Below are 22,326 nucleotides of genomic sequence, written 5' to 3'. Positions count from 1 at the left end.
CCTGTCACCCTGTACACACACATTTATCTATCTATCTATCTATCTATCTATCTATCTATCTATCTATCTATTTATCTATCATCTTCTCTCTCTCTCTCTCTCTGCCATCTATCATCACCTGTCATATGTCTAGCATATCAGTCTCTCTGTCATCTCATGCATCCTCCATTCTCTGAAGAACCCTGACTAACACAGACCCTCGCTGATGTTAGATGCTTTAGCCACTCTCTCCTGGCTTTTTACTTTGAGACTTTATTCTCACAAATGTTTCATTTTTTTTCTGTAGGCAAACCTGTCAATATCATTTTTAAAAGTTCCCAGCTTGGTGTGATTTTGAGAAGCAGACCGTGACTGTTTTCCCATGAAGATGGTGACTGGTGTGGGACACCCCGCTATGTGGCCCGCCTGCCCCTGTACGGCAGTGAGGGCCGATGCCACCTTGCTTTTTTCGTGCACCGAGGTCTTTGAGGTCTTGTCCCAGCCATGCGTCCTTCTAGAACAAACCCGGCATGAATGGACATCGGGGCCCCGACTGGAGAACACAGCCTGGCTCTGCTCTGGTCCTGGGAGGCTTCAGTCCCAAGCCTTTGGGGACAGGACTGGCTCAGACCCTTTGCCCCCCCCAAAAAATGAAGACGGGGCATCAGTTGGGCCCCATGCAGGTGGCTGGGCAGTGAATCCCACCCTGTGGGACCAGGCCTGTCAGCCTTGATTTAACTGCGGGAGGGCATGTGTATCCTGTTTATCACCACAGGGGGAAACAGATGCTCCTGCCCTGAGAGGGGGGCGTCTCAGTGGGTGAGGCTGCTGCCACAGGGGAAACGGCCCCCAGCCCGCATGGCAGAGGGCTGAGCTAAAGCCTGGGGTGCCATGGGGGCAGGTCACACACAGCTTACGGAGGGACGTGGGGCCTGTCAGGGGCCCAACGGGCTGTCAGTGCCTCCAGCAGAGAGCTCTGTACACAGGCAGAGGTCAGCCGATGTTTCCTTAAGGCAGCAGGGGAGCCGTGTGAGAAGGCGGCCCAAGAGGTTCCGTAGAGGAGGCAGGACACCGCGGAGGGCTGGTGCAGGCGTGGCAGGGGCCCTCCTGCCCTGGTGCAGCAGCTGGGGCCCTAGGAGGGTGGCCATGAATGTTCCTCATGGCACACGTTTTAGGCCATTTTATAAATCTGCTTCCAGAAAGAAGCTCAACACAGACCCCTGGACCCAACCAGGCAGCCACCATGCTTGGGGGAACCTCGGGCCATGGGCTGTGGTGCAGCAGCCCTGCCCACCCTGCCTGGGGCCCATGGATGGGCTCCACGGCCCAAATCCCAGGGCAGAGGGAAAAGCCGGAAGCCACTTCCCTGGGAAGCTGGGAGCAGCCGTGATCCCAGCGGGCTCTTCTGGGCGAGGCCGGGCTGGGGGCTGTGGTGTAGGTCAAGGCTGGAGTGTCCTTCAAGGCTCTGCAACCTGGTGGCACCAGCCAGGCCCTCCCTCCATCCCTTTAGCTGTGATGGATGCTGGACTCACAGAGTCCAGACTGGGAGGCAGGCAGATGCCAGGGGATAGGCAGGGACAGTTTGTCGTGGTGACAAGTGAGAGGAGCAGGGGTGGGCAGCCTCAAGGAGGGTGGTGTGGGCCCTGTCTGGGCCCCCTTGCCCACGCCCGCTGGTCATGTGTGAGAGTTTTGGCCTCATCCTTGGTGTGATGGGAACCTCTCAGGGGGTCTGAGCTGGGCTGCCGGGACACCATCAGGGTTTCGAAAGCCGTGGCTGGAGGCTGGCAGGGAGGCAGGGGCAGCACATGGGGAGGACACACTGGCCCCTCATGACATTGAGGTGTCTCCTGGGGTGCATGGCAGGCGGCTGCTCACTGAGGTGCAGAGTGGGGAGGGGTGCATTCAGAAGGGGCACGGCTTTGGGAACCCGAGGGGGGGCACATCTGGGACCCAGAGTCCCATGTGGAGGCACCCGGCTCCCATTCACGGGGAATGGTTCCCGAGCACCTACTGTGTGCAGGGCTCTGCCCTGTGTGGGGGGTTGTGGGGACAATAGCAAACCCTGTTCTCCTTGGGGCAGCTTTGTCAGGGAGGGGGAAGAAACCAGCCTCCCTGAGTAAGGAATCCAAACAATGTGCTGGAAGGTGCAGAGGAGGCTCGGGTGGGGCAGAGGGCCAGGGAGCTGGGGACAAATGGGGTCGGCCTCACACGGAGCAGGGTGGGGCGAGGGAGGCAGCCTCAAGAGGGGTCCTGGGTGTGGAGGGAAGGAGGCCCGGTCCCGGCCACACTCCACGAGGGCCTGAGTGTGTGCAGCCCATGGCACGTGGGGCCCTTCGGGACTGTGGGGGGAGCTGAGGCCTCATCTCTGACCTCACAGCAGGACCACAGCCAACAGCTGAGGCTACAAGGGGAAGGGGCATGGTGCCCTGGGCATGCTGACTGGCACGGGGCTGGCTGGAGGGCTGGCCTGAGTGGGCACAGTTGCAAGGCCGTGGAAGGTGAGGGCAGTGTGACCCCTGCTGGAGGCCGGAGTGGGGGGCTACCCTGGGAGGGGGTCTGCACGTCCAGGCGAAGGTGAACACGCTTCTGTGGAAAGCACGCAGCGATCCACGGTGGGAAGGCCCTCGGGCGGGTGGGAGGTACCAGTGGGGACCGTCAGGGGACACGGCTCCTGAGCAGCCCACCCAGCCAACACTCGGTGTGGCCATCCTGTGTGTGGGGGGTGCTGGCGTGGGGACCGTGGGCTGTGGGCGCAGGAGGCCAGGGTGGGAGCCACGGGCACTGGAAGCTCTTTATAGCTGTCTGCTGAATGTAATAATAAAAAGCTGGCACATTTTTGATATCATTCATTTCATTTTTCCACCATAATTCCTGTTGCATTCTACAGAGGTGTTTGTCTATGACGAACTGGAAATATTTAAAAAGGCAATGGTCCTTTGCCACAGATAACTTGAGAAAGCCTGTTGCTAACACACTGGAGGCGGTGGTAAGTGGTCTGGGGGCAGCCCGGGGCCAGAAACACGATGGTGGCTGCACATGGACAGGTCTCTCCTGACCTTGCTACCCCTGGGTTGCACACGGCACATGGGCATTCCAGGTGTGTGTGTGTGCACACACCTGCAGCCTGGACCCGGGAGCTCTGTGCCTGACAGCAGACCAGCATCCAGCCTCAGCTGTGGTCATCCTGGCACGGGGTCAGGTCTGTGCCTGAATGCGGGAGACAGGAGCCCTGGAGAAAGATCAGCATGGACCTACACTCCAGGAGCCCCAGGCCAGGGTGAGGAGGCCCCTGCAAGACCAGGGGCTGACATGCCCTGGGTGGCCGGGTCTGCGAGCCAGCAGCCTCCGGCCCCATCTTGCTGACTTGGGCCTCCACGGGCACTTTCCTCTGCTTGGATCATGCAGGGTGCCTGAGGCTTGGACCACAGGGGGCAGCTCCCTCTGGGCTGCATCCCTGATGCCTCCCCACAGAAAGCAGTGGAAGACGGTGCCCTGCTGGCCCCCTGGCCTGATGTGCCCACTGCTGGCCCACCAGCAAGGTGGGGGCACTGGTCTGGGTGCTATGGGGCAGCCACAGGGCCTGGCATGAGACCTCAGAGGGTGGAAGAGCCCATCCCTGACCGTGAGCCTGACCCGTGGCAGATGTGTGCCCCCTCTGCCCGCTAGGCAGGGTGCGGCTGGGCCCACCACGGACATGGGCTGCTCTGACTTCTCTGGGCACCCAAGCCCTGCCTTGCGTCAGGTGAAGCTGGCTCCTGAGGTGCTGGCTGTGCTCTGGGACTGGTGGAGGTCTTGGGGCCTAGGGTCCTTGGATACCCCTGGGAGGGCAGCTCTGGAGGCCCACCTCGTGTCCCACAGGAGGCCTCTGTCTGTGCAGCAGCAGGGCACATCTTGGTGGGAAGCTCCTGCCCCTCGGTGCCAGGCAGCAGTGACACCACTGTCCACACACCCTGGGCCAGCGCCCAACACGTGGAAAGTACATGCTCTCTCCACACCCTGCACAGGCTCGGGGCTATAGGGCCAGGTAGCTCAGCCCCTCGGCTCCTGACCTGTGCCTGTGTGTGACTCACTGCCAGCCTCCAGGCTCCAGCTGGTGCTGAGCAGATTCCGGGGTGCCTCGTGCCCAACCACACGGTGGTTGGCTGTGGGCCTGGGGCAGCCAGGAAGTGCAGGACTCTCCAGGTCTGGAACGTGGTGCTCCCAGGCTGGGCCGTGGGGTGCCCAGTGGCAAACCAAGAATGGTCCACCCCGTGCTGACCCTCCAGCCAGGCGATGACAATGTCTGGGGGTGAGAAGGCGGATACCTCGCACAGGAGCCCAGAGGCTGCCCCTCGTGTGGTCAGGATGCAGACAGTGAGGCTGCTGGGTGCCGTGGCAGCTGCAGGGAGAAGCAGGTCGTGCGTGGGCTATCAGAGGCATCGGGAGAAGCCAGGTGGCCCTAGGCATTGGGGGCCTCCAGCCCCTTGGAGAGCATTGGCCAGAAGAGCTGCCGGGCCGGGCGTTGGGTGTGCAGGGCCCGGGCCACCCATTCCCTGGGCCCTGGAGCCGGCCTCTCCGAGCTCTCTCAGCGCCACTGCCTCCACATGGGACGGCAGGTCAGGGTGGCTCAGCCTGCAGGTGAGGGGGCCTCCTGTGGCCCACAAGGCCCGGGGCAGGGCCAGCTGGCTGCTCAGGCTCTGGGAGCCATTGTGGAATGGCCGCAGCTGTCCTTCCAGCACAGCCCTGCGGGGCGCTGCCCTGGCCACCAGCCAGGACAAGTGGGCCTCTTGCAGCTCATCCCCCAGCACCAGGCCAGTGATGGTGGCCTCAGGCTGTAGCCACAGGCCATGCCGGAGAGGGGGCAGCAAGTAGATGCCAGGATGGTGGGTGTGGTTCGGATACTCTGCCAGAGGAGAGCCAGCAGTTAGCGTGGTGTGCAGACCATCCCGGGCCGAGGGTGGGCTGGAGGTGGGGGTCCCAGGGCGGGTGAGCAGTGCCCTGGTGTCCTGGCTCCCGCAGGGTCCCTAGAGCAGACCCCACCTTTGCTCCTCCCCTGCCCCCACTCTGTGCCCAGTACTGACCTCCTGGGACAGTGACACAGGGCTTCCTGGCATACTGGCTCCTGGCTGGGTGTGGTGGGCACAGGGTGCTGAGGAGGGGATGTGTGTGTGAGGCGGGGCCTCCTCTGGCTCCTCGGGTGGATGGGCTGTGGTGGGCCCAGGTCCTCCTTCCTCCCTCAGGGCCCTTGAGACCCGCCTGCACCTGTTCCCTGTGCCTTTGGTTCTGGAGGGACCCTGCCTGTCTGCATGGCAACCACCAGAACTGTGCTGCGAGCTTGCGTGACTAATGGCCACTTTCCCGAGCTTAGGGCCCGAATGTCAGAGGAGTTAAGGGGCTGCAGATTTGCAGCAGACTGGGGGTCAGAACCCTTCCTGTCAAGGGTCAGAGGGTGACTATTTCAGGTCTTGCAGCTGCGTGGGATTCTCTCTCACCGCTCCTGCCTCCCCTCCCTCTGGAACCGGGGAGGCCGCTCTTCAGCTGTGGACAATGGGCTCAGGCTTCATCTCGCCGGCAGGGCGCGTGGTAGCCATGCAGCACTGGGGTCGGGTCCTCCCAGGAGGCCGTGCGGGCCTGGGGGGAGGGCTGAGCCTCTCTGGGCGAGCCCCGCAGAGGCTCCTCTTCCCCTGGAGGTCCTCCCTGCCACCCAGCAGGCCTGCCCAGGGCTGTGCTGGGTGGGGTCCCCCAGCTGCCAAGGGGCCGGGTGTGAGCCCTCGCAGTCGGGGCTGAGAGCCCACATGCTCAGGAGGGCCAGGGGCCGGCGGGCCCGGGCTGCAGAGGGGGGCCACGCTCCCCACCCTCACCTGAAGATCGCCTCTTTCTTGACTCCCCCCTGCTGTGGTCTGAGCAGTGTATGCCACACAGGGACTGGCAGTGTTCAGAGATGAGGAGCCCTGTGTTCCTGGATGTCCACATGGGCGGATTCTGGCCTGGTGTGGGGGCATCCCGACCAAAGTCCGGGTGGGAGCCCCCCACGCTGGTGCCACAGTGGCTCCTTGCCTGGGTTCCTGGGCCATGTGGGGGCCGCCCCTTTCCTACCAGCACTGCCCACCCTGGTTGTTCATGCTCATGTGGCCCTGTGCCATGCTCAGCAGAGATGGGACCCTCTTCCGAGGTGGCAGACAGGGGTTGTGTGACCCCGGTGAGGCCCCCACCACCAGGAGAGGCTGAGCCAGGTGAAGAGGAGGTGCAGGTGGCCTACAGAGATGGGCCCTCCTGGGATGAGCCCCTGCATCCCCTGCCACAGCTCCAGGGCATCCGGTGGTTCTGTGAGGGTCCCCACGTGGGGCTCCGTGCCAAGCTCGCGTCTGAGTCCTCCACGGGGTCAGCTGTGCCCCAGTGTTGGCCATGGGCCCCCCTTGTCCGCTGTGCTCCTCTGTGGGTGCCTGGGGTTCCCTGCTCGCAGGATCCGGCACGTCATATCAGGTGCTCAGCGGTGCCAGTCCAGGGCCCGCTCCTGACCCAGGTGTGCTGTGGACGCCCAGGATGTGTCACAGAGCGGCTGGAAGGAGGCAGCCCCAGGGGCAGGAGGGCAGGGTGGGGTGTGCTGGCGTGGGGGCTCTTTACCTTGGGCCTGGGCAGCGGTGGGGGTTTGATGGTGCCCTTTGGCGGGGTCGTCACAGCCGTGTGGGGTTCTGAGCGTCCAGGATGCTGGAGTGGGTGGAGCAGTGGGCGGCCGACGGTCAGCGCGGTCTGGGGAGGGAGGGGCCGGGGGGGGCCGGGCAGGCGCTGCAGGGAAGGTGGGTGGGCGTGGGCTGGACAGCGCCGTGTGGAGGCGGGGCTGGGGGCTCCACTGTCCCTGCTGCCTTTTCCTAGCCAGCTGCCTCCTTGTGCTGGGGACAGGGTCTGTGAGGAAATGGAGGCGCCCTGGGGTGCTGGTGGGTGCTGTGTCCGGCCTGGGCCTCTGCTGCGGTCTTTGGGTCGGGCCCAGGGTTGAGGGTGCTGGGGAGATCCGGGGGGTTCCTCAGAGGTCTCAGGGCCTCCTGCTTGGCCAGCGGAAGTTCTTCTCCACGTTGGAGTCGGCGGACAGCTGGTGGATGCGGCAGCGATAGGGACCCGGCTTCCCCTGGATGGTCAGGAAGGACAGCTGGGTGTCGCCTCCTTTCCACATCGCGCAGCTGGTCATCGGAGTCTGACTGTGTGCCCCCGGGTTCCTGGCGACCTATGCCAGGTCCGGGAGGTACCTGGTTGCTGAGCAGGCAATGGTCTAGTGCTTATCTTCCTTTGGGGCTTTACACGTTGGTACCAAGGCGAACAGGAGCTAAGCTTGGAAGGCTATGCAAGACAGGCGAGCCGGGCCATGACGCTCAGGGTGTGGGTGGGCTCAGGGACTGGCTGGGCTGAGTGGCTGCTCCTGTCCATGAATAGAGCAACCGACCTTCCCATTTCAGCCTGTGGTGGGGCCGGTGCTGGGGCCGGTGTCACCAGAGTGCTTGAGGGGCAAGGGGACCCTGAGTCCAGACCTCCAGCTGCTGCTCCCCAGGCCCCTGCAGGGGAGACACAGGTCCCCTCTGCCTGGGGCCGTGTGGCTAGACTTTGGTCCTTGGTATGGGGAATCCAACCTCCTCTCCCCGATGCCTGTCCCCTGGGCTCTGACACTTGGGGACAGGCCGTGAGCTGTCCTGGGAGCTCCGGGCATTCAGCCGGTGTTGGCAGGCTGCACCCTGCAGTGCTCTGGGCCCCATGTAGGGCTGCCTCTTGCAGCTGCCGGGCTCTGGGAGGCTGCCCCCAAACCCGCCCGCTCCCTGGGTGGCTGAGAACAGCCTGGTGTGCACGTGCTCTCTGCCTGGGTCCCTGATGGCACTGTCCCATCCCATCCCAGTCTCACAGGTGCCCTCCACCCTGTCTCCTCTTCACACTTACCACACGGCCCACCTTTGTCTGGACAGGGCCAGGCCTGCTCATCTCTCAGCCTCTCCCCTGGCCCCGGGAGCGGGACCCACCTATTTGCTCTCCCGAGGCCCGGTGACCCCGTCCCCTTTTTTCCTCAGCAGGACCATGGCCTGTCCATGTCCCAGGAGCCATCTTGGCCTGGCTCAGAAGCCCCCTCCCTCACAGAGCTGCCCAGATCCCCTCCCCAACGCCCCTTGGCCCTGGGCCTGGCACCCTCTGGTCACTCTTTGCCAGACCCCCTCCAAGCACTCTTGGACAGATGCTGGGATGGGAGGTGTGAAAGGGTCGAGCTGTGTCCCCCAAACTCATATGTAGAAGTCCTAGCCCCCAGGACCTCAGAATATGACCTTCCTTGGAGACATGCCACAGCAGCTGTAAGCAGTAAGTTAATGGGTCCCCTGGAGGAGGGCGGCCTCCAAACCCAATCTGAGTGTGTCCCTGCCCAAGGGGGCTGGACAGAGACACGCCCAGGAGGCAAAGCAGGACCTGGAGGGAGCTTCTGAAGCCGAGGACCGCCAAGGTTGGCGGAGGCAGGGTGGCACGGGGCAGTCCCTCGTGGCCCCAGAAGACACCCAGCCTGCCTCACCCTCACCTTGGAGCCCTAGCCTCCTGACCTGGACCAGGCAAGGCGTGTGGGCCTGTTACGGTCACCATGGAAACAGACACAGATTCCAGTACTGGGTGGGTGCCCTGCAGCGAGCCCCAGCGGCCTCAGAGCTGGTGAGGGGCAGGGGTTGGCAGGGCGTCGGGGTGCTGGCACAGTAGATGCGATGACGCTGGCGGGTCTGGTGGGGGCCCCAGGAGGGCTGCGGAGGCAGGAACCGAGCATCAGTGGTCCCTGTGGTAAGGTGGCCATGGGCTCAGCTGGATCACGTCCCACTGTTTTGTGCGAAGTCGGATTTGCCCGCAACAGACTCAGGCGTCTTGCCGAGGTTTCTCTGCAGAGCAGAAGTGTGGGGAACGTACGAGGGGGACACTGGGCGGGGACCGGGAGCAGGCAAAAGGCTGGGAGATTCTGGGCCTGTCCAGGAGCGTCGTACTTGTGGGTTAGATACCTGATGGGTCAGGTCCGCAGCTGGACGAGGCTGTGTCCCAGCATCAGGCAGGTTTAGTGTCTCACCTGCATCTGATTAAGGTGATGCTCGGAGGAGATTCTTGACTCAGAGCCGACACCGCACGGGGTGACACTTTTGGGGATGTGGGCGTGAGTATTTTGCAGGTGAGGACATGAATGTTGGGGGCAGAGGGCAAACTGGTTGGGCTTGGGTGTGTCTCCCAGTTTATATATGACACCGTATCTCTGCAGGACCACACAGTGTCACCTCATTTGGGAACAGGGTCAGTAAGGAGGTGGTCAGTATGTTAAGATGGAGGTGTTCTGGGCCGGGCTGGGCCCTAATCCAGTCTGACAGGATCCTCATGAAAGGGGAATTAGGGGTAGACACACAGAGAGGCCCCGTGTGAGCCTGATGGTGGATGGTCAGTGATGTTTTCCACAAGGCACGCCGAGGAAGGCTGGGCACAGCAGCTGGGTGCATCTGGAGTGGAGGCTCCCCTGGGCCTGGGCGCAGCCCTAACTCCCTCCCACATCTGCATCTGGCTCCCCTTCTCCAGAACCTGAAGGGAACACTTTTCTGTCATTTCAGCCCCCAGTGGCTGGGACTTTGTCATGAAAACCCTTGGATACCAGTATAGGCGCTCTGAGCCGCCAGCCGCAGGTGCACAGGCCTCCCTATCCTGCCGACTGTGTCCTGAGCTTTGTGGGTCCCTTGTGCAAGGCTGGGATCAAGGCAAGGTCCAGCTAATAGGAGCCCGCAGCTGGGGGACCCCTGCCCTTTTCTTGCCTCCCCTGGCACCTCACCCAGTGGGGACGGGCTGGAGTTCAGGTCCTGGGTGCCCCCATCGCTGCTGTCCTACGACCTCTCTGAAGGCGCTTCCTACCGGGGCCTGGCTCACAGGGGCGGCCCTCTCCGGCTTTCTCTCCACTGCCCTCCGTCCAGATGCCCACTGCCACAGCTGTCCGGACCTCTCTGCAGCCTGGGGGCTGCTCCTGGCTACCCCCCGGCTACCCTCAGCACGGCGCCACCTTCCCCTCTCAGGTCAGGCTCACTGTCATCGCTCTGGGCCCGGCCATGGCCAGTCTTTCCATGTGACGTGGCTGCACGAACCCTCCCTGTATGTCTGCCTCTCTGCATCACGTGACCTCCTGACTGGCTCATAACAAACTTCTGTCCCCACGGCCACACTCCACTCCCCGCCTGACTGGGCTGCAGTTCCCCAGTGCCAGCAGGGCGCCCTTGGGTTGGGCATGTGCTGCTCTGTGCTCCCCGGAGTCTCATGGGCCCATGCACTACAGGACTGGGCCAAGCCCTCAAGTGACGGGGCTCACTAGGAATAGAGACAGAGTGACACTTGGGGGCTGAGACCCCTGCTGATCACACCCGAGGACAAGCCTGCTTCCAAGCCCAAGCTGTGTTTGCAACGCCAGGCCTGGAACCCTCTCGGCTCGGCCATCTTCCTTCATAGGGGGACCGGCCCTGATACCCTGGTCAGCAGGTGGGGCCTGGGCCTGCATAGACCCAGATCGCCCTTTCCCACGGGCCCCCTGAAATAGGGTACGCCCCTGAGATTCAAAACACACAGGGCATGTTCTTTGGGAAAGAAAACTTCGTGAAGGAGCAGGTTCGCAAGATAAAATGTACACATTTATTTCAAGGGGACACGTGAGTACGTTGCAAAGTGTGTGCATCTGCGGGAGCAGAGCCCGGGGCTGCAGGGTCCCCACCACCCACAGCATCGGGCCTTGGAAAGAAGCTGTTTCTTAGAGTGCCCCATGAAGGGTGACGTGGGGAAAGTTTACGTACAAGCCGACCGGCCACAGGGGCTGGGGATCCCAGGCCCACAGGCGCCCTGCGTGGTTCCGCCTCTCTGGCCTCCGGGATTCTTCCATGGTGGGTCATTTCACCTGCAGGCAGCAGACAGTGTGAGTTGCTTTCCTGCCCCTGGGAATGAAGCCAGGGTGGGGCCGGGCCCCCCCACTCCCCACTGGCCCTCTGCAGCCCGGGGCTCTGTGCCCGTGACTGGGCGCCTCAGCCTCTGCCCGGCGGCCCCACCTTGAACAGGGTGACGGTGGTGCTATAGAACAGGCTGAGGAGGAACAGGACGATGAAGGTGGACGCCATGGTGCTCAGGTTCTCGAAGCCCTCCTCCTCGGCGCTCACCTCGCCCTCTGCAGGGACACGGCACGGGGCTCAGGCTCCGCTCAGCACCATGGGGACCCCTCCTCAGGACCCCTGGCCTCCGGCCTGCCCGGCTCCGTGGCTGTGCTGCCCCCCGGGGGGGCCGGGTGGGGTGGGGACAGAGGGGCAGGAGGTCAGGAAGGTGTAAGCGTGCTGCGTGCCTCCTCCAGCCCCTCCCCTGCCCTGCGGGGATGGGGGCTCCCAGGCTCAGCCAGGAAGGGTCTCAGGCCAGGCATGAGTGGGGGCTGGGCAGGGGCAGGTCATGGCCAAGGCTGAGCACCTTGTCTTTGGAGTCCTGCTGTGGCAGAGAGGGTGACAGGGCAGCACAGCCAAGGGGCAGGGGGGGCCTCCTATGAGGGGCTCCTGGGGTCCTGCAGGAGGCACCGTTGGAGACTGAAGGGCAGGGGACCTCCTGTCACCTGGGCTTTGGGGTGGGCAGGCCCCCAGCCAATGTGGCCAGTGAGGGCGGACAGGGGGTGCAGGTGGATGTCTAGGCCCTGGGCTCCCCTCTCCGCATGTCAGCTGACCTCACTCTCAGTCTCTCTCTCCTCAGAGTGGGCAGCACATGTGAGGGACTGGGTGGGGCCCTGGCTGGCATTGGTGCCCATCAGGATCATGGCTCTGGGACTGAGGGGTCAGATAGCCCCCTAAGGCCCCAGGGAGGGTGACATCAAGGACATTTAGTGGGGCCTGCAGGCCCTGCAGAGAAGGGCCCTTGGGGGCATGGGAAGGGCAGGAGGTGGCCTGTTGGGAGAGGCGCCCCTGTCCCCCTCCCTGCCCACTGGGCCCTGAGCCCCCTCTCTCCCTGTGGGGGTGTCTCCTGTCCCGCACCTCCAGTGCTGGGGTTCTGGGGCAGACCCTGCTCAGGTCAGGCTGCCTGCAGCTCCCCCTGCACAGCAGGGCCTCCTGGACTGACATGCAGGCAGGACAGGCCCTCACACTGCCTGACCGCAGGCGGGTGCTGGGGGGCCTGCCAGCCTCAGGGGCCTGCATGGAGGCCTGGGCCTCTCTGAGGTGCTACAGCCGGCCGGGCTCGGTGTGGCCTCTGAACCCTGTGCCCAGGCCTGGGGAGGTTGCCCATGGTCAGAGTCTGAGCAGGGCCAGCCCATGGATATCCCTCCAAGCCAAGGCGAAAGGACAAGCGGCGCTGAGGCACGGAGCCCTGTGGAGAGTGCGGTGCAGGGAGCTGCAGGGCTGAGCTGGGTGTGGTGCCAGGAGGGCAGAAGTACCAACCACAGGGTACTGTGTGGCTTTGGGTGCCCAGGGCTGGCATCCACGTGTGCGTCTGCCCATGTGTACATGCGCCTGTATGTTCATGGGTCAGTGTCTTTCCATGTGTGTGTGTGTCCATGTGTGCATGTGCCTGTATGTTCATGTGCCAGTATCTTGTCCATGTGTGTGCGTGTGTACGAGTGTGTGCTTGTATGTCTCCATTTAAGCATGTGTGTTCATGTCTTTGCACAAGTGTGCATGTATGTCTCTACCCGTGCCCATTGTATGTGTCTGTGACCATGCGCATTGTGCCTATATCCACATTTGTCTATATCTGTGCATGTGCATGTGTGCACATGTGTTTGTATGCATGAGCATTTGTGTCCATGTGTGTTCACGTGGGCCTGTGCACGTGCATGTGTATGTCTATGTGCCTGTGTGTGTGCATGTATGTCTCTGTATGCCCATGTGTATGTCTGTGTGTGCATGTGGATCTCTGTGTGCCCACATCTATGTGCACACATGTCTGCGTCTCTGTATGCATGTGTGTGTGTGTGTGTGTGTGTCACACACCCGACTGGCTGCGGGGCAGCTGGGAGAGAAGTGAGGGGGAGCTGGGTGTGCTGTGAGCATCAGGTAGGGGCACCGGGCATGCGGAGGTGGGGGTGGGTGGCAGGGGGTGCAGGGTGGTGTGGGGGCAGCATAGCCATGGCCCCGGCGGGCGAGAGCATCGCTCACTCAGGACCAGCGTCTGTGAATGGATCTTTTTATTTCCGTTTTGAGAGCATGCAGCGTGGCACCCTTTGACATACTCAGTTTGCACACAGGCATGCACGCAGCGCCGGGTCACCCAGAGGCCCCAGTGCCAGCCCGTCGGGGCAGCCCAGGGGTCAGTAGCAGGTGCTGGCCGTGTCAGACAGGACCAGGGAGACGTTGTACAGGGTGGGTTTACCGGTGGTCTTGTCCACGGTCCTCTCGGTCACCGTGTGGGGCAGCGCCTCGTGGCCCACGACGCAGGTGTAGGTCTCCCCGGCACTCCAGTCCTCCTCACTCACTGTCAGGATGCTGTGCGCGAAGTAGAGGCCCGGGGCCTGGGGCTCGGGTGTTGGGGCGCTGGTCACATACTTGTGGGAGGGGACGGGCTGCCCTTTCTGCAGCCACTGCACAAACACGTCCGGTGGGGAGAAGCCCGTCACCAGGCAGGTGACGGAGGCCGACTCCCGCAGTTTCAGCTGCTCCTGGGTGGGCGGGAGCACGTAGACGGAGGGCGTGTGCTTGGCGACCTCTGTGGGGCAGAGAGAGCTGTGAGCTCAGGCTGCCCCACCGGCCCGCCTCTAGGAGCCTGGGGGCCGCGGGGGAGTCTGGGGCAGAGGGAAGGGGCAGGCAGGGCCTACCCTTGGGCCTGGAGATGGTCTGCTTCCTCGGCGAGGGCAGGTCCGTGTGCGTCACTGTGCACGTGAATTCGTCGCCCGACTCCCAGTCCTCCACGCAGACGGTGGCCTCGCCCGTGGCGCTGAAGGTGGTGTTGGGGTGGCTCTCGGAAATGTTGGTGTGGGTTTTCAGGGGCTTGCCGTCCTGGCCGGTCCAGGAGATGGCCAGACTGTCATAGGTGGCCAGGTTTGTGACCAGGCAGGACAGCTTGGCCGACTTGGTGAGGAAGATGCTGGCGAAGGAAGGGGGAATGGCGAAGACCTGGATGCCAGTGTTTGTACCTGGAGTCGGGGCAGAGCAGGTTTGAGGGCTGGGCGGGAAATGATGTGAAGGTGGGGGTTTCCCCAGATAGCGAGGCCCCCTTCGCTGAGCCGTCCTAGCCCCAAGGCCCCCTCGGGGGGGATGCTGGCCCCTCATCTGACAGGTGGCCCCAAGCTGCCCTGTCCCGCCCTTGCCCGCTGTGCAAAGGCAAGGCTGGGGCACAGCTGGCCGTGTCTGGGCAGTGCCTGCAAACCCGAGCAGACCCCCAGGTGTGTGAGGGGCCCCGCATGGGGGGCCATACCAGGGGCCACTCACCGCTGCCACACAAGGAGGACACGTTCTTCTGGAAGGTGAGCCCACTGTGCTCCACGTGGCAGGTGAATGTGCTCTGACTGAGCCAGGCAGTCTCGGTGATGGTCAGTGTGCTGGTGACCTTGAAGGTCACGGGCCCCGACCCCTTAGTCTCGGCTTCCACGTTGTCTGTGGTGAAGCCAGACTCTAGCCGCTTCCCGTCTTGCAGCCAGGACACGGAGATGTGCCTGGGGCTGAAGCCTGTGGCCTGGCAGATGAGCCTGGACGTGCGCTGGCTGTTGCTGGAGAAGGCGTCCCGGGGCGGGATGAAGACGTCCACACTGGGGGGCAGCTCTGCGGGCGCTGCAGCGAGGGCACAGGGGGTCAGCCCGGCCCAGCCCACCCTTACCCCGCCCACAGTGGGGCAGCGCTCACCTGACAGGGGCACTTTCACGACCTTGTTTCCATTGGCGTGCTGGACTCGGCACGTGAGGAAGTCATCGGAGCCCTGGAGCACGTCCACGGAGGCCAGGAGCACCTGGGAGGTGGCCATGTACTTGCCGCCCCGCAGGACCGAGGGGAAGGTCTTGATGTCTCGGGTGCTCACGTCACTGCTGTTCTTGTAGTTCCAGGAGAAGGTGATGGTGCTGGGCAGGAAGTCCTGGGCCAGGCAGCCCATGGCCACCAGGCTCTCATCGGACAGGGGGCTCTCACAGGACACCAGGGGGAAGAGATTTGGAGGGGACAAGCTCTCTGAGGACCCAAGAGGGGACAGACAGAACAGGGGGTGGTGAGGAGGAGTGCCCTAGCTGGGGTCAGGCCCCCGCTGTCCGCCCCTGGTGCTCTGTGGCTGCCCCTTGGGGCTGAGCCCACCACCGGCTGCCTGGATGTGACTGACAGCAGGAAGGGTGGTGCAGTGAGGCCTGGGGTCCTGGTACAGGGGTGCTGGGGTGTGTGGGGGCCCAGCTCTGCTGTATGGGAAGACAAGGGGTTCTTGCTTCCCGTTAGGAGGGTAGAGCTGGCCTCTCACCCTGGCACTATCCCTGCATGCAGAGGCCTTCAGGGCGGCCCAGCCCAGGCCCACTCTGCCTTCCCGCGGATGCCCTGGAGTCACCCTGACACGCAGCCCCGAGCACAGCGAGCCCCTTGAGTGGCAGGTGGCCCTGCAGGGAGCCCTGCCAGCTGGCCACACTGGCGCTCAGCCTGCATGTCTGGGGTCTGGGGAGGGTGTATATGCGATAAGTGAGCCGGCGCACACTCGGCTTGGCCTGTCCCGAGCCCACCCAGGTTAGGCCTACTTAGCCCACCCAGTCCAGCCCATTTCAGTAGCTCAGCCTCGCTCTGCCTGGCTCAGCGCAGGTCAGCCCACTGTCCGCAAGCTCACCGAGCTCAACTCAGCCTTGGTCAGCCCAGTTTAGCTCAGCTCACCCAGCCCAGCTCGGCCCGGCTCAGCCCGGCTCAGCTTAGCCCAATTCAGCCTCCTCAACCTGGCTCTGCCCAGCTCACCCAGCCTAGCTCAGCCTGCCTAAGCCCTGCTCAGCTCCGTCCTGCCCAGCTCAGCTCAGTGGAACCCAGCTCAGCCCGGTTCAGCTTAGCCCAGCTCACCCAACCCAGTTCAAGGCCAGCTCAGCCCAGGTTAGCTCAGCCCAGCTCAGCTCAGTGGAACCCAGCTCAGCCCGGTTCAGCTTAGCCCAGCTCACCCAACCCAGTTCATCCAGGTCTGCCCAGCTCAGCTCAGCCTAGCCCAGTTCAAGCCCAGCTCAGCCCAGGTTAGCTCAGCCCAGCTCAGCCCAGCTCAGCCCAGCTCACCCAGCCTAGCTCAGCCCTGCTCAGCTCAGTCCTGCTCAGTTCAGCCCAGCTCAGTTCAGCTCAGATCACCCAGCCTAGCTCATGCAGCTGTGCCTAGCTCAGCATAGCTCAGCCCAGTGTAGGCCAGCCCAGCTCAGCTCTGCTCAACCCAGCTCAGCCCAGCCCAGCTCAGCTCTGCTCAACCCAGCTCAGCCCAGCCCAGCTCAGCCCAGCCCAGCCCAGCCCAGCTCAGCCCAGCTCAGCACAGTGCAGCCCAGCTCAGCTCAGCCCAACTCAGCCCAGCTCAGCTCAGCCCAGCCCAGCTCAGCCCAACTCAGCCCAGCTCAGCTCAGCCCAGCCCAGCTCAGCCCAGCCCAGCTCAGCCCAGCCCAGTTCAAGCCCAGCTCAGCCCAGCTCAGCCCAGCCCAGCCCAGCCCAGCCCAGCCCAGCCCAGCCCAGCTCAGCTCAGCCTAACTCAGCCCAGCCCAGCCCAGCCCAGCTCAGCCCAGCCCAGTTCAAGCCCAGCTCAGCTCAGCTCAGCACAGCTCAGCCCAGCCCAGCCCAGCCCAGCCCAGCCCAGCCCAGCCCAGCCCAGCTCAGCTCAGCCTAACTCAGCCCAGCCCAGCCCAGCCCAGTTCAGCCCAGCCCAGCCCAGCCCAGCTCAGCCCAGCTCAGCACAGTGCAGCCCAGCTCAGCTCAGCCCAACTCAGCCCAGCTCAGCTCAGCACAGTGCAGTCCAGCCCAGCCCAGCCCAGCTCAGCCCAGCCCAGCCCAGCCCAGCCCAGCCCAGCCCAGCCCAGCTCAGCTCAGCCCAACTCAGCCCAGCCCAGCCCAGCCCAGTTCAGCTCAGTTCAGCTCAGCCCAGCTCACCTAGTCCAGCTCTGACCAGCCCAGCCCAACCCATCCCATCCCAGCCCAGTGCAGCTCAGCTCAGCTCAGCACAGCTCAGCCCAGCCCAGCCCAGCCCAGCCCAGCCCAGCCCAGCCCAGCCCAGCTCAGCTCAGCCTAACTCAGCCCAGCCCAGCCCAGCCCAGCCCAGCCCAGCCCAGCCCAGCCCAGCTCAGCTCAGCCCAACTCAGCCCAGCCCAGCCCAGCCCAGTTCAGCTCAGTTCAGCTCAGCCCAGCTCACCTAGTCCAGCTCTGACCAGCCCAGCCCAACCCATCCCATCCCAGCCCAGTGCAGCTCAGCTCAGCTCAGCACAGCTCAGCCCAGCCCAGCCCAGCCCAGCCCAGCCCAGCCCAGCCCAGCCCAGCTCAGCTCAGCCCAACTCAGCCCAGCCCAGCCCAGCCCAGTTCAGCCCAGTTCAGCTCAGCCCAGCTCACCTAGTCCAGCTCTGACCAGCCCAGCCCAGCCCATCCCATCCCAGCCCAGTGCAGCTCAGCTCAGCTCAGCACAGCTCAGCCCAGCCCAACCCAGCTCAGCCCAGTGCAGCTCAGCTCAGCTCAGCCCAGCCCAGCTCAGCCCAGCACAGCTCAGTTCAGCCCAGTTCAGCCCAGCTCAGCTGAGCACAGCCCAGCTCAGCCCAGCTCAGCCCAGCTCACCCAGCCCAGCCCAGCCCAGCTCAGCCCAGCGCAGCTCAGCTCAGCCCAGCTCAGCTCAGCCCAGCCCAGCTCAGCCCAACTCAGCCCAGCTCAGCTCAGCCCAGCCCAGCTCAGCCCAGCCCAGCTCAGCCCAGCCCAGTTCAAGCCCAGCTCAGCCCAGCTCAGCCCAGCTCACCCAGCCTAGCTCAGCCTGGCTAAGCCCTGCTCAGCTCAGCCCAGCCCAGCCCAGCTCAGCTCAGCCCAGCCCAGCCAAGCTCAGCCCAGCGTAGCTCAGCTCAGCCCAGCTCAGCCCAGCTCAGCTCAGCCCAGCCCAGTTCAAGCCCAGCTCAGCCCAGCTCAGCCCAGCTCAGCTCAGCCCAGCCCAGCCCAGCTCAGCCCAGCTCAGCCCAGCTCAGCTCAGCCCAGCTCAGCTCAGCAAAGCCCAGCTCAGCTCAGCAAAGCCCAGCTCAGCACAGCCCAGCCCAGTTCAAGCCCAGCTCAGCCCAGGTTAGCTCAGCCCAGCTCAGCCCAGCTCACCCAGCCTAGCTCAGCCTGGCTAAGCCCTGCTCAGCTCAGCCCAGCCTAGCCCAGCCCAGCTCAGCCCAGCCCAGCCCAGCTCAGCCCAGCTCAGCCCAGCTCAGCCCAGCTCAGCTCAGCCCAGCTCAGCTCAGCAAAGCCCAGCTCAGCACAGCCCAGCCCAGTTCAAGCCCAGCTCAGCCCAGGTTAGCTCAGCCCAGCTCAGCCCAGCTCACCCAGCCTAGCTCAGCCTGGCTAAGCCCTGCTCAGCTCAGCTCAGCCCAGCCCAGCCCAGCTCAGCCCAGTGCAGCTCAGCTCAGCCCAGTTCAGCTCAGCCCAGCTCACCTAGCCCAGCTCAGCCTGGCTCAGCCCAGCAGACCCCAGCTCTGTCCAACACAGCCCAGCTCAGCCCAGCTCACCTAGCCCAGCTCTGTCCGGCTCAGCCCAGCAGAGCCCAGCTCTGACCAGCCCAGCCCAGCCCAGCCCAGCTTTAGCTCAGTTTAGCCCAGCTCAGCTCAGCCCAGCTCAGCTCAGTTCTGCCTGGCCCGGCTCAGCCTGGCTCAGCTCAGAAAACTCAGTCTCATGTGATTTAGTCCAGCGCAGTGCAGTTCTGTACTGTCCTGAAGGCCCAGTGGTACTGGCCAGAAAGGTGCCAGGGCACCAGACCCACCTGCCTCATTAGTCCTCTCACCCAGGGATCCTTAAAGCAGGGCTGGGCTCAGGCTGGGGGATCCCTGCCGTCTCCACCCTCCCACGCCCCTTGGACTTTCTCCAGTGGAAGCTCGGATCCCCAGTCCCTGACCAGTCCACTGGCCTCTGGCTCCCAGGAAGTATCGATCACAGACATCCTTCAGCTTCTTGGGTAAAATACTTCCTGGCAACTTAAATTCATTAAGACATCTGCAAGGACTGTGGGGGGGTTTGCTGTCTGTCATCAGAGAAAAAGCCTGTCTCTGCTTTGCAACTGGCAGCTCTCTCCACAGAGCCCTTACCTTCCTGGCATATACCCTCAGCCACAATGGTCCCTTCTGAGCCCAACGTAAGCCCCAGACTTTAACTGATTTCCCTCTGGATAAAAGTCAACATTAAAATGACCAGGAAATGGGTTTCATCTGAATTTGCCATGCACAGTCCTGGTGTCATGAATCTCTTTACAAGGGGAGCCTACTTGGAGGTGCGCAACAATGATCTAAAATCGGAAGCTGTGTTCAGCGCCCACGTGAAGACAAGGGTGCTTTGCTCTAAAGCATCAGGAGAATCACTAGCTAAAGAACCAGAGAGCCAACCACCACCTTCCTTGGAATGACCTTCAGGGGAAGTCACACGTGAGGGACCCAGACCAAAGCTGCTCAAGGGCTTCGCACAAATGCGTCCCAGCCTCCACTGAGCGGTCCTCAGAGACCGACTCCCCTTCAAGCAGAAACAAAGCAACCGATCGACCTTTCCGGAGCAGCGGATCCGGCCGTTTCTCTCTTACCATTTGGGGTGCCCGGTCACTGGAAAGTCCCGTGGGGGTTTTGGCGTGGAAGAATTCCTCCAAATCCATTAAAAATGGCAGATTGAAGCACAGCTGGTTGGCCTGGTGGCAGAGGCCACGGCTACACACGCCCAGCTGCAGGGAGGCCCGGGGGGCCCCCAGCCACGGCGGGCCTGGTGGGACCGGCTCCCAGGCCCTCCTCTGCAGAAGCTGGGTTAATGGTTCGCAGCAGAAACCATCCTCCCAGGTGCTCCGAGTCCCTCTCCGATTTGACTTCTGACTGGGTTTCCCCTGAATCCACCAACTAACATGTTTAACTGAAGTAATTCAGGAAAATTACACACATTTCACCTAAAAATTGTCCTAAGATGAATACTTAAAAAGCGGTCTTGAAAAATGCTGAAACGGAGGCCCTTTATTGCAATATCAACATGTCTCTTAGTAGCGAAGGGAAAATCGGCTAGCTTAAAAATTGGGAGCACGGTCACTATGAAAACAAGGCTTCAGGGCCAGGGAAAATGGTGTGAGATCAATCACAATTTGAAGGAATAACTAACTAACAAAAGTTATATGAAGACATCGATAAACTGTTTAATTTCTGAAACATCTTATTTTGAAAATGAATATAAAGGGGAAGTCGATAAGCTAACACTGAAAAAATTAAATTCAAGTGTTTCAAAAAGGAAGCTTTCCGTTTCTGGCAGCATTTTGGGCTTCTTTAGAAATGCAAATTACCCAGGTGTTGTTTTGCTCAGTGGGAGCTTTCAGACATGTCGCTGGGCAAAACCGCCCCAAAACCCCTCTTCATAACCATAAGCTATATCTGTCAGTGGCGTTTCCTGCCCCCTAAAATAGACGCTCGCGGTGGCCTGCGCCTGCCGCCCGCTGCAGGTGTCTGCCCTGCCCTCTGCCACCTTGCCTGGCTCACAGCATCCACGCTGAACATCTCAACCCATCAGAAAACAAGCCTGATTCACCCTCGTCACACCGGAGCCCCGAGAGGGGGACGGCGGCACCACGGCACCGTTTCTTGGCTGAAATGGCGCAATACCAACTCCAGGAAGGCAGGATTTGTGGATGTTCATTGAATGATAAGATTAGAATCTATAATACAGTTGACAATATACTGAAAAATGTAACCTTTGAAATTACAGTTTTCTTGACCATTTTCCTCAGGAGCCGCTCCGATGGCATCCTGTCTTTTAACACTCAGGGAGCACGTCTCTCAGGAGGAGCGAGTCATCCTCTCTGGGGGCCACGCCGTCCCGGGGAGCCGAGCTCCCACTCTCACCAGGCCTGGGGGGAGACCTGCTTGTTCCTCTCCACCCAGACAGTTATCTTCCTGACCAATAAATAATTTTAAATACAACCTGACAGAACATGACTCAAAACCCTGAAGAAAACTCTTCTCTGTGAGCTCCTGGGTGGCACAACCACCCAGCACACCCCACAGGCCAGCACTGTGACTCTGACATCGAGTGTCTCCCACAGCCCTAACGTTCTGTGGCCCCTCGTCCCCCCATGGCCCTTCCTGCCTCCCGTCCTTTCAGGGGATGGGTGACTCTGTGCGGCCTGCTGGCATTGTTCCAATTTTCAAAAAGCACCATAAAGTCAAGAGGCCTTGGAGTCCCTAAGGCACCCAGTCGCATCCCCGCCTGACCAGCCTGTGCAGGACCCTGAGGGACACGTCCCCAGGACCAGCTCAGAAAGTCCCACAGACAGGAGAGAAAATACAGGCCCTGGAGGGGCTTTTCTTACCTGAGCTGATGGTGACCTGGGTTCCAGGTCCCCACACATCCATAGCATAGTAATCACAGTGGCACAATCTCCTTCCTCACCCCTCCAAAAGCAGGGGCCCAGCCGGGCACTGTGCAGAGGCCACAGGGACCTGCACTGTCCCCAGGAGCCCCATGGAGCCGCCCTCAGAAACCAGGCAGCAAACTAATCACCCCTAACTGGGACTCAGAAGTCCCGTCTGCCCTGACGACCACTGCCCCAGAGATTCAGAGGCAGCGAAGCCTGCAAAGCAGCAGCCAGGGGAGGTCCTGATGAGGCTGGAGGGGATGGCCAGCCACCGAAGGAGCCGCCTGGTCCCCACACTGCAGCCGTCCTTGGGACGGGGCATGTCCGTTTCAGCCTCATTCAGGGGGACCTTCTCCATGGCTCATATTCCCAACCTTCAAAATGCCTTAGCGTCTCGACAGGGAGGCCCTGACACCCCAGACCTCCCCAAGTGCAGTTGGTGTGAGGGGGAGGTGAGCACCCACCTGAGGAGACAGTGACCTGGACTCCCCGGCCCCAGATTTGGAGCCCACGTTTGACAAATGTGCCAGGACTATTGGCAAGAAGTGGTGCCCGGTGGTAGGTAGGGTCCCCGGAGGACCCAGGGTGGCTGAGGCCCCAGAGTGCCCCACTGGCTGCCCAGCCCAGGAGTCTGAGACCTCCATTTCCCATCTGTGTGAGCCACAGTCCCCTCTAGGCCCCTTTCGGGGCCCCTCAGGCTGTCCCTGGTCCTTCCACACCTGAGACTTAGACACCCTACTTTTCACTAAAATGCACCAAATAGCCTCAGGGAGAGAGCGGAGAGGAGGGCTGGGAGGACTCACCTGAGGAAACGGTGACCTGGGTTCCATGGCCCCAGTAGTCAAAGTAGTCACATTGCCATGGGCCCAGTTAGGGGGT

General features: G+C 62.3%; 2 gene segments (V, D, J or C); both read right to left on the bottom strand.

Moving 5' to 3' along the window:
• The window catches only part of LOC118910659 (immunoglobulin gamma-1 heavy chain-like), a 66,309-nt gene extending 44,849 nt beyond the window's left edge, over positions 1-21,460 (bottom strand). The window contains 1 exon segment of the C gene segment in view: positions 21,403-21,460. Coding sequence covers positions 21,403-21,445 — 43 coding nt within the window.
• Positions 10,592-22,113, bottom strand: LOC118910657 (immunoglobulin heavy constant mu-like). The segment is given in 7 exon segments: positions 10,592-10,873; positions 11,022-11,137; positions 13,312-13,644; positions 13,754-14,071; positions 14,367-14,705; positions 14,778-15,095; positions 21,912-22,113. Coding segments are annotated over 7 exon segments (1,620 nt in total).
• Positions 22,114-22,326: the final 213 nt, after the last annotated feature.

Source organism: Manis pentadactyla, chromosome 11 (genome assembly GCF_030020395.1).
Source record: "Manis pentadactyla isolate mManPen7 chromosome 11, mManPen7.hap1, whole genome shotgun sequence".
Classification (NCBI taxonomy): Eukaryota; Metazoa; Chordata; class Mammalia; order Pholidota; family Manidae; genus Manis; species Manis pentadactyla.
Note: the sequence above shows the minus strand (reverse complement) of the source record. Positions and strands in the feature narration are given on the sequence as shown.